Source organism: Electrona antarctica (genome assembly GCF_951216825.1).
Source record: "Electrona antarctica genome assembly, chromosome: 20".
Lineage (NCBI taxonomy): Eukaryota > Metazoa > Chordata > Actinopteri > Myctophiformes > Myctophidae > Electrona > Electrona antarctica.
The window spans coordinates 13,641,730-13,652,653 of NC_136801.1; the positions used below are offsets into that span (position 1 = coordinate 13,641,730).

The 10,924-nt window shown below is 42.4% G+C and overlaps 2 protein-coding genes across 5 annotated transcripts; one reads left to right on the top strand and one right to left on the bottom strand.

The window, feature by feature from the left end:
- Window positions 1-51: 51 nt before the first annotated feature.
- enkur (enkurin, TRPC channel interacting protein) lies at window positions 52-4,468 on the bottom strand. Its single transcript, XM_079489357.1, has 5 exons — window positions 4,078-4,468; window positions 3,494-3,636; window positions 2,475-2,710; window positions 1,896-2,042; window positions 52-1,434 (listed from the first exon to the last, which is right to left on the bottom strand). Exons 1-5 carry the CDS (start codon window positions 4,143-4,145, stop codon window positions 1,261-1,263), a joined length of 768 nt encoding a protein of 255 aa, XP_079345483.1. The 5' UTR covers window positions 4,146-4,468; the 3' UTR covers window positions 52-1,260.
- Window positions 4,469-4,542: 74 nt separating this feature from the next.
- Window positions 4,543-10,924, top strand: thnsl1 (threonine synthase like 1). 4 transcript variants are annotated; one of them, XM_079489124.1, is made up of 5 exons: window positions 4,543-4,737; window positions 5,680-7,109; window positions 7,520-7,884; window positions 8,328-8,431; window positions 9,610-10,924. In XM_079489124.1, the coding sequence occupies exons 2-5, from the start codon at window positions 5,721-5,723 to the stop codon at window positions 9,957-9,959; spliced, it is 2,208 nt and encodes a 735-aa protein (XP_079345250.1). In that variant the 5' UTR covers window positions 4,543-4,737; window positions 5,680-5,720; the 3' UTR covers window positions 9,960-10,924. The 4 variants fall into 4 exon arrangements, with proteins under 4 accessions (XP_079345250.1, XP_079345251.1, XP_079345249.1 ...); XM_079489125.1 differs by having other exon boundaries at window positions 4,543-4,704; XM_079489123.1 differs by having other exon boundaries at window positions 4,543-4,684.

Below are 10,924 nucleotides of genomic sequence, written 5' to 3' on the forward strand. Positions count from 1 at the left end.
TTAAGTATATTTTGATGCCAATACTTTTTTTACATTGTGGTATTAATTGAGTAAAACATGTCAGTACTTCTTCAACATAAGATAGATCAACAAGAAATTACCCTGACCCATAACAATATTTTGTAGAATTCCACATCGGAGTAGTCACTCCAAATGTTTGAATCAGCGCCCTCTAGTTTTGACTATGATATTAGGCAGTGTAAACCAAACTGTGAGAAAACTTATTGAACTTATTGCATGGGATGTAATGGTGATATACTTTCTTCTACAAAGATCATAGCTTTTAGCTCTTCACAATAGACCAATAGGATCAAGTAACCCCCTCCAAACAACAACAAACAAGTGTACCCACTGTACCATAGCAACAGCCAACAGAAAGTAGTGGTAACGTATTAGTGTCTTTAAAAGCATTTAAGTCAAACGTATCAGAATGCATGTATTTCTATTTTCTTACTTCACACCCATAACTGGATTATTTCTTAACCAACCAACCCGAATAGGCAATATACAGACCTTTAAGAGCTCACAAACATGGATTGGAAACGTAAAATATTTTCAACGTCATAGTCATAGTTTATACACTTACTCCTTTTCCAGCAAACAGTGGCACGATCAGCAGAGTGAAGTCCAAGACATTGTGTGCCACATGGGCAGTCGTAATCACGCTTAAGTCATTTATGTGAAAGGAATGGTTGTTATCCTCCTTAGATTTCTGTAGAATGGAAGGATAACGCGAGGCACAGTTCACCCGTTGAATTGTGGATAATTGGTTGCATGTGATTTTATTTTTGTTGGCGTGTGGCAATGTCATATGTCAGTCATAGGAATTCGTTTTTTTAAAGCATAACACTGAAAATGAGGAGGTATAGTGCCTGCCCATGCACTGATGGTAAGTTATGAACAGACATTATTGTCTCTGTCGGATGGAAACCTTATATGTCCCAAACGTTTACTTTTCAAAATAGCAAAAGTAGCAGATCTGCCAGCTCAAAAGAGCTTGAAGATCTGCTACTTTTTGATGCTTTCGTGTGACACTGCATCAAGCAGGACAATTAAAAAAAACATTTGGAGATAAGAGGTTTCTGCCCGACAGTAACAATATGGTAAACTAATCACAGATACATCTAGGAAATGTATAGTATTTATTTTATCCAATGTGATATGAGACAGGCAGTTATACCTGCAGTTATTACTCTCGCCGTCTGGTATTTAGAATCCAATGAAGAATGTTTCATTGGATGTGTGAGTGTTAACATGTCTTTAGTTGTTGGCTATGTAGATGGTCTTGTATCTCTCGATGAGATTAATATCGTTCTCCAGTTGCTTCATTGCAGACTCCAGGCGCTCCTTGCGGTTCTTTTTCGGCGTGGTATCTATGACAACCGACAGGCCCTGGTACTGATGGTGAAGTTCTTCCCAGTTCTTCTTCAAGCCCTGGGCAGCAAAATAAATCAATTAAGGGAACCCCATCAATATAACAATAACTCAGCAAAATCCTCAGTGACAATTAGAGTTGTTCTGATACCGATTACCAGTATTGGAAAAGCTGTCGATACTGCCTAAAATACTGGCATCAGAGCTGGTACCCTCACAAGCTCAAAAAGCTTGCTGCTAATCCTAGCCTGACAGCGTGTCGCAGGTTCAACTCCCGATCCCGTCGACCTTTGCTGCGTGTCACCCCCCCATCTCTCTCTCCCCATTTCCTGTCAACTTACTGTACACTTATCTAATAAAAGCAGAAAAAGCCCCAAAAAATATTATAAAAAATAACCCCCCCCCCACACACACAAAAAGTTAAAATATGGAGATTTCTGCCTGACAGAAATTATATGGAATAGAATTAATCAAATGCATTGATATTGTTTGTGAATGTGCAGTGTTTGTGCTGAGTGTACCTGGAGGAGGGTCTGTCGCTCCTGGTCAGACAGTTGTTTCATGGCCCCCTGCTTCATCCGTTGTTTAACATAGTCGTCATACTGCTCCTGAGTTCGCCTGGTCTCTTCCTTGCGCTGCTGCAGGTACTCGGGGGTCTCTCCATAGTCCTCCATAGAAGCAATATTAGACAAAACACATTTACTGCACTGGCAAGGGAGATAGTATAAGCCCTAAGAAAGGTTCATCTCACTATTATTAGCCTACTTAATAGACCGGAGGCACATTCTAAACCTACCTATACCTATATACAAATCCTGACATAAGTCTTCTGAAAAACTTAATTTTAACAATTTTTAAAAAAAGTGTCGTTGCTGTCAGGCAGACACCTCTTATCTCATGTTTTAACTTTTGTTTTAACTTTGTTAAGTGTCACACAAAATGATCCAAAGCGACACGTTTTGAGCTTTAAACGATCTGCTGCTGCAGTGGTTAATCTCACTATTATGTAGATTCAATCTATTTCTTCACGGATTCATCTACAGCTGCTAATTATAATCATAATATTTTTTTTTAATTCAGAGTCCCAGATACAGCCATACCTTTTTCTTGATGTATTTAGGGACAAGTCCTGATTTCTCGAGGAGCTGTTTGTCTCCCCTCTTCGTGTCTGCGTAGATAGGCGGCGGCTTCCTCGCCACTGCTGTTGTATTCTCAAGAACGTTTGTCTTCACAAAATCCTTGTTTGTATGAATGCCCATGACTGGGTTATCTGTCTTCTTGGGAACGTCAGGCTTCCTTAGGGTGCCACCAGTCACTCTGGAATACTTTGGAACATCTAAATGAAATATAAATATATACAGAATGTCAGAGTAATTTATTTTGTTTAGTAAAGGGCTTTTTAGGCTATAGGCTTTACAAAAATATGATACATATTTTTTGTATTTACAAAACTAGCTCAAATTAACTAAAACCATAGAGAAAATGTCCTTAGTTTTTCACAACCCGTTGCTACACGTATGCGACACATTGCAAGCTTTTATATCTGCTATTTCTGAGAACCATTGTTCTAAATCCTTAATCCTAAGAGTTTTCTGAAAAATGTATGTACACTAGAGCGGTGCCTGCAAGTTGGAAATGCATGCCCCATCCAGTTATTATTATTATTATTATGTCCCTTTTGTGCCCAAATATGAAGTCAGAACAACATTGGTTTGCAAACACCGACAGAGCTTTAATTGTTGCTCTACATGTAAAGTGTCTTGAGACAACTTGTTGTGATTTGACACTTTAATAAAATTGAGTTTTATTGAATCATGCTTTTGTGCGGGTTCTGGACAACGGTGTATCCGACGGACTCGACACCGGGCACTGTACTCCCTGTGGTGGTGTGGAACTCGTGTGTCGAATTTGAAGTCGGTGGGGCGAACGGTTCTCAAGTTGCGTGGATTACAGATGTACAAACATAGCCTATATACTGCACGTACATACAGAGACTTGGTGCATTTATAGATAGATAGAAGTATATAGTTAAAAAGACTTTCTGGTTTGAATGGGTTAAAAACTGAAATTGAACAAACTAATGAAGAATGCAACACTACCTTGGTCTCTCTGTACTCACTTTCAGGGAGCTGGGGCTTGGAGTGTTTCATCAGGTATTTCTCTGGGGATGGCACTTCCACTTTGGCCGGTCCCATTGTCCTCATCGCATCCAGGTGGGACTTCTTCTCCTGCACAACTGAGGTCCTGAACTTTGACATATACCTAGAGGTCCGAGAAAATCAAAGTTATTTTGGGCATGGCAACATCATGAGCAAGTTCTGTCACCTGCATACAAATCTAAAAAGTAAAATAAAATACTTGCTTACATTGTACTAACGACGACATTGCATGTTGTTTTATTCTAAGATAAGTAAGATTGAATTGATGAATAAGGAATTAGTCCTGCACGCAACACAAGCCTGTATTTTGAAACTATGTGTTTACTGTTTACCTAACATCCAGTTGCAGCATAAAGTAAAATAAAAATATGAATGTGTGTAAAGTTTTAATGGAAGTTGACTATACTGTGGAACTACAAAGGTTACTGGCCAAAGGTTTGATAAACTCAATTAAATTAAATGACAAGCTGTGGAGTTTTAGCTCTTAGGCTACTAAAAACATCAACAAACACAGTGTTCAGTTCAGCATGTTAGCATTGCCTACCTTGGAGGTTTCTCTGTTCTAGCTTCTTCTTTTGGAAAAAGGTTGTACATAAGCTCTGTGCTCTCCATCCTGATGACTCAAAATAGACGAATAATAGATATTTCCTGATACAAGACCCACTCAAATGTCAGGCAGCAAGGCTAGCTAGCAAGTTATACTTTAAATATTCTATGCTAAAGTGGTGGAGTGGTTTGTTTGACAACAAGCTCCAAGGGATACCGTTGCTAAGCAACTACTCAGAGATTGTGCATCGGTAGCTCGGGCAACTTCGGGGTGACCTTGTCAGTAGCGTCACCCTGACAATATTGAATTAGCCATAGATTTGTATTTATTCTATTTCCACGTAGAGAGATATTGCATAAGGCATATTAAAATGCAGCTCATATTTTGATTTGACCATGTGGAGTCTCCACGTGCGCTTTTTTAGTGTCAGAACAGGTTTTGTCCCTCCACGCGTACCGTAGATTTAGTGCACCGCCACCGATCCAACACCAGTGAGAAAGTAAACAAACAGCGTGGACACTGGACAGCACAGGGATTCAGCCAAGCTGAGTCTGAAACATTAATATTGTCAAGTTTAAGTTCAGATCGATGGCAGCGATGTAATGTGAGTGACCTGAAAACACGGTCAGCCACGGACGTATTTTTGTGTACTAAATCGTACGTTACTGATCATGCAACTGCAACCAACCAGGGGTCATCATTCGCCATGCTGGCTGTGGTGGACATTTTTGTCAAAGTTCTATTTTTGCCATCGACAATAATTAGTACCACAGACGAAAAACAGTCCAAATTTCAGACTGACCCCTCCACGAAAAGGCCTTGTTGTCCTGAACCCTTATCTATCATTTATATATTATGGATCAATAGTGTGGACTTAGACTGTTATTCGTCTGTGGTGCTATTTTGTATGTCGATGGCAAAAATAGAACTACATTTTGACCTATAGCCCAATATGTAGGGGATGCACACCCACATTTAGACTTTAGTATTTATCGATTCTGAAGAGCCTTAAATGACTTTTACAGGTCTCTAACTCGGAGTCACAATAATGGGTCAATTTGATTCCATTTATTGTGATGGAACCAAATGGACCCATGGACAGTACGCAAGGTAAACACCAGGCAATACATAAAATACATAGATAGAAATAGTAATCTAGATCTAGGATCATGGGTAAACCAAGAGCGTATAATATATTATAAATCTTAAGCCTATTGAAACTATACACACTTTAGGGATGCATTTGTCATATATAAAAACAATACAGTAATTCATATTATAACTTGTGTGCATTTTGAATCGAGTAAATGGAAAGTGTTTAGAGACTGCATATTTTCTATTGGGGAGGTGGAAATTGACATGGAATAACATGTCTTTAAAACCGGGAAAGCATCTGTCATTTTAGATTTTTACATTGGCTATTCAAAAATAGTAGATCGTATCATATCATTTCGTGCCACGCTGCAAACTTTTTTATTTTAAAAACATTTTAGAAAAATCTTGTGAAAACTACTACTAGAACGTATTTGTAGAATCGGCCTCAGGTCTTAATGGGTTAACCGTTAATATCTTGTACCTACCTTTTCCCTTCCATTACAGACAATTCCTGACATTCCCACAGACCAAAAGCAGAACTGGAAATGGGTCTGCTCAGTGCATCATGTCTGCTTGCAATAAAAGCTGTCAGATGCTACCCGCCACGTTGTCCCTTTTCTGCCTCAAAGTCATGGCTGTCCACCAAGACGACTCCACCTTTGCTGGGAGACCGAAATATCCTGCTCATGGGTCCCCCCGGAGCGGGGAAGACGTCGGTGGGGAGAGTCTTGGGCCAAAGACTCGGATTACCAGTCATTGACATTGACAACGACGTGCTAGAGGAGTCGTGGGAGATGCCGGTGGCCGCCAAGCTGGCGGCGGTGGGCGGTGAGTGCTTTCTGGAGGAGGAAGGCGAGGTCCTGTGTAACTTCTCCGCCTCTGGGAGCGTGGTCTCTCTGACCGGCTCCAATCCGCTTCATGCCCCCGCCATGCACCACGTCAAACAGACGGGCCTGGTCGTCTATCTCGACGTCGACACCGAGGACATCGTGCAGAGACTTTCCACCATGAAGGTCAACAGGATAGTGGGCCAGGAGGCCGGGGTGTCCATGAGGAAGATCTTGCGTTACCGGAAGCAGTTTTACGAGAAATGGCTTGATGTGAGGGTTTTGTGTGGCACGGGCGACACGGTCGAGGACATAGCTGAAAAGGTGCTAAAGGCTGTGCGGAGATATCAAGATCCTGATGCGGAAACCTACGTTTCAACCAGGAGTCATTGTAAAGGATCAACCGGTAATAAAACCTACTTCAGTGATGTGGTGCTGGAAGGTCTCGCCCCAGACGGTGGCCTGTACGTTCCCACAAACGGCTTCCCAAAGATAGACACTCGCGAATGGCTGAGACTGGCCGACCTGTCCTACCCGGAACGAGCCTTGGCTATACTCGAAAAGTGTATTCATCCGATGGACGTCCCAGCGGTTGACCTCAGGCCGATGGTGTTCAAGGCGTACGGAGCGAACTTCGCGAGCGAGGCCATCGCGCCCGTAAAGCACCTAGTCCACAACCAGTACGTCCAGGAGCTGTTCCACGGCCCCACTGCCTCGTTTAAGGACTTGGCTCTGCAGCTGATGCCCCAGCTGTTTGCCTATTGCCTTCCGCAGATGTGCAACTACCTCATTCTGGTCGCCACGTCCGGAGACACCGGGAGTGCGGTGCTTAGCGGCTTCAGCGCCCTCAGTGATAGCGACAGACAGAGGACCGGCGTGCTGGTGTTCTTCCCAGAGGAAGGGGTCAGTGAGATCCAGAAGCTCCAGATGACGGCGTACAGAGAGGGTAACGCCAAGGCTGTCAGCGTGCGGTCTGACTTTGACTTCTGCCAGAGAGCCATCAAGAGGATGTTCGGAGAGTCTGAGATGACGGGGTACCTGGCGGTGGAGTACGGCACCGTCCTCAGCACTGCAAACTCCATCAACTGGGCACGGCTGTTGCCACAGGTTAATTACAGTGTTATTCATACAAAAGCTTAACAGTTGATACCTTAACCACTTGAACACCAGCAGGATCCATATTCTGGGCTGAAACATAACCGATCTACAAGCTCACAACAAATTGCAGTGCCATTGTGAGCTTGTAGGCCTAGATCGGCAATTTTTTGGCGAAGAGATTTGGTGCAGACGGAAAATAGTACAGAACTGTCCAACTTACTAATTCTAGAAGGTGTTTAAAATACTTTTCTTTATGTTAAATTGGTCCAAGTTTATATCATGGAATATGATAACTGAAAGGTCTAATCAATCATGTTGTACCACCAGAAATACCTAAGCATTATTTTTAGTAGTGTTGAGTAGCATAACATTAATTAATGATTCAATACAGTTATTTTCATAACGGCTTGCTTTTTTAGGTGGTGTTCCACGCTTCAGCGTATCTAGATCTGTTCAGAGACGGCGTCATCAAGTTTGGAGACCCCGTCGACGTTTGCATTCCCACCGGAAACTTTGGCAACGCCATGTCAGCCCTGTATGCCAAACAAATGGGCGTTCCGATCAGAAAGGTCATTTGCGCGTCCAACCAAAACCGCATCGTCACAGACTTCATCACCACGGGCGAGTGTGACCTCCGAGGGCGACCCCTCGTCACCTCCCACTCCCCGGCCATAGACATCTTGAAGTCCTCCAACCTCGAGAGGTTCATCTATCACGTGTCAGACGGAGACGGCCATCTCGTCAGGGAGCTGTTCGCCCAGCTGGACAGAGAGCAGTACTTCAGGTGGGGCTGTCACGGTTATCAAACTTTACTTGACGATTAATTGTCAAACACATAATTGCGATTAACGATTTAATTGTGTGACTTTTAGAGGCCTTGTAAATAAATGTCGCACAGGGTACATATGACACAAAGAAACGTAAATACACAAAGAAAAGACAATGACCAATAGAAATATCAAAATAAAATGTGTATTATGGCCGGTACATTTATTATTTCATACTCACAATTTGTTACAAAATAGTGGAAATAGCAGATCTGTAAGCTCAAAACGCGATGTGAGCTTGCTATTTCCACTATTTATATAAAATGTTTCAAAATGTATGTACCTTTTCCAACCTGGAAACGATTATGACGATTATGCAAAGTAGTTGAGATTATCTCAACTAATTAGGATGAGACGATTATGTAATAATGGTTAACCTGTGGCCCTCTATGACTTCCAGGGCCCCGGAGCCTCTCCTCAGGAAGATGCAGCAGGAGGTGCTGGCCGGCTGGTGTTCTGAAGAGGACTGCCTGACCGCTGTACGGAGCGTTCACGCACAGACAGGTGAAGTAGATATCTATCGACAGGAGGACTTCTATTCACCGGTAGAATGATATGAAACCAGTCGGTAGTGGATCTTCCATACAGTGGTGTTTTGGTCGCAGTGGTGTTTTGGTATTTCACACACATGTACGGTAGGGATGTGCACGCACGCGCGTGCACGCTAGAATGCGTGTCCGCCTCGATTCATGGGCCAAGTAAATGGGAACCCCAAATGGCTACTTTGCATAAAAGGCTTATAAGTGAGTGTGCAAATGCATCCTGACACCTCACATACGTAAAGCACCTGACCTCAGCATTTTGGCTTCAGTAGGGCTGCTGTCACTGCCAGTATAATACTTGTTCAAAGCAAACTCTTAGTTTCAGCTTCTATAATTCAAGGCATTCCTTGAGAAGATCTATACAGACTAAAACTAAGCTAAAAACTAGTCATTTCCTATACAATCATGTTTACTACTACTATTTATACACCCGAAAACCTAAGTAAAATTAATATTAATCACATACATTATGTAGGTACGTGCTACATGTGATGTGTACATGTGATCTTTCACAAGATCCAAAGGATAATGGAGTTTGCAGGACAGACCTACACTGCCCCCTACTGGCAGTAGTTAGCTGTTGTTTTGGGCAGTCTCACTCTCAAATCAACCTAGTGTCATCATCATGTGTTATCATCCACATGGATATAATGAAAATGAATTACCAAAATACACAATAACAGCATATGAAAGCGATGGTCAACTTCTGGCGATTACACCAACACCACATGCCTTCTCTCAGTAGGCCACCTTCTCATCCACTTCTTGATATCATTGAATTTGAAGTCATTGCTAAGTATAAAGACATTTATTTGAATCAGCTCTCCTTATAAGTTCACTGTGTGATCCAGTGTAATAACTCATCTGCCTCCTGTGGGTGACATCTTCTCTCCCTTCGTGGCCACCTTTTAACCCAGAAGAGTGAAACCATTTGTTTGTTAATCATGCTTACAACTGTTGGTGGTTGCACACTGGGCCTGAAAAACGCGCTGTGTGCAGGGACCTTTAAGGTCTCCACACACTGGGCGCGATTTCGGATTTTTAAGTGGCGTTTCTCCATCGGTTTTCCGAAAAACGCGTCCAGTGTGCAACCACCTTTACTCTAAGTAAGTAAACAGAGGCCTTTTCTCCACTACACAGGCTACGTCATGGACACTCACACGGCCGTGGCTAAAGTAGTGGCCGACAGGCTTCAGGACGGGACTTGCCCCGTGGTCATTTGCTCCACGGCTCACTACGGTAAATTCGCTCCGGCCGTCCTCGGATCGCTACAGCAGATCCAGATGAATGTTCCAGAGGATCTCGTGGAACAGCTAAGGCGGTTGGAGTCTTTAGCGTCATCTGGGCCAGAAATGCACGCGCACGTGCTGAAATGCCTGGAGGAAAGAAGCAGCCGGCAGCAGGCGCACACAGTTTGTCCAGCGGATTACAACGTGTTGCTTGAAGAGGTGGAGAGTATGATACAAGACTGTTTCTTGAAAGTTATGTAGGGCTTTATTTTCACTTTCGTCAAGGTCCATGTTATTTCAATTGTTTGTGATTTAAGATGGTGAGCAAGCTATTGGGATGTTGAATATTCTTTACTCCATGTACTGCACTTTTTGTCAAGCGACAAAATGATAACAAAAAAATCACACCCATGTGAAGTGAGGGGCGCTCTAATCATCGTACATCATCAAGAATCGTGGTACCTTATTGGCCAAGGGTTCCCACCGACATACATATTCCGATTTGCTCAGCCTCAGTCACAACACAAACATTAGTTCTCCGTTCATTGTCAATGGCATTTTTAATGTTTGTTCAGACAACACAAACATTAAAGCTGTTTATAGGAGGGGCTAGCACCCCTCAATACATGAAAATAAATGAACCTTCAGACAGCTCACCACAGTGATTTGAGGAGTAGAAAACAGTAGTTTACTTGCAGTTGATGCTTCAATAATAAAACCAGTACATTCTCACAACTGAATGCTACACAAATAAAACTGGAAAAGTGTCTTTAACAGCATTTGTTTTGGTAAACTAGCCCTTCTTTTCTTCAATAATATTAGCTATGGTCCTCTACTGACAAGTATATGTTTAGAACAGCCCACTGAGCCCAGTAACATATCCCAATGGTTTCCTCATACTGTAGGTATAGGTTCTCTAGCAAGTGTCTTGTGTGTCTGCCCGCCCACCACTCCTTCTACCCTTTACATTTACATGAAGGATTTTTGTACTCTGAAACAGAATCGACTCTGTAACATCTATGTATTCTTAGACCAGATGGCTTGTTTTTTACTTCCAGTCCACAAACCTAATGCTTTTAAAAAGAACATACATGTCATCTGTCCTCCCTAACCCTGTGAAATCAACCGTAATCAGAGCTTCATGTCTTATGAATTCACAAATTTGAATGTGTAAAACTCCACAAGAATTATATAATATATTTTATTAAAATTTGTTTAAACATAAC

Excerpts from the sequence above, each read along its gene's own strand:
- enkur (XM_079489357.1), bottom strand. The coding sequence starts at position 4,145 with ATGGAGAGCACAGAGCTTATGTACAACCTTTTTCCAAAAGAAGAAGCT. Across the intron at positions 2,711-3,493 it reads CAAGCCCCAGCTCCCTGAAA|ATGTTCCAAAGTATTCCAGA; the intron begins GTGAGTACAGAG and ends TATTTCATTTAG. Across the intron at positions 2,043-2,474 it reads CTAAATACATCAAGAAAAAG|GACTATGGAGAGACCCCCGA; the intron begins GTATGGCTGTAT and ends GCTTCTATGGAG.
- thnsl1 (XM_079489124.1), top strand. The coding sequence starts at position 5,721 with ATGGGTCTGCTCAGTGCATCATGTCTGCTTGCAATAAAAGCTGTCAGA. Across the intron at positions 7,885-8,327 it reads GACAGAGAGCAGTACTTCAG|GGCCCCGGAGCCTCTCCTCA; the intron begins GTGGGGCTGTCA and ends TATGACTTCCAG. Across the intron at positions 8,432-9,609 it reads GAGCGTTCACGCACAGACAG|GCTACGTCATGGACACTCAC; the intron begins GTGAAGTAGATA and ends TCCACTACACAG.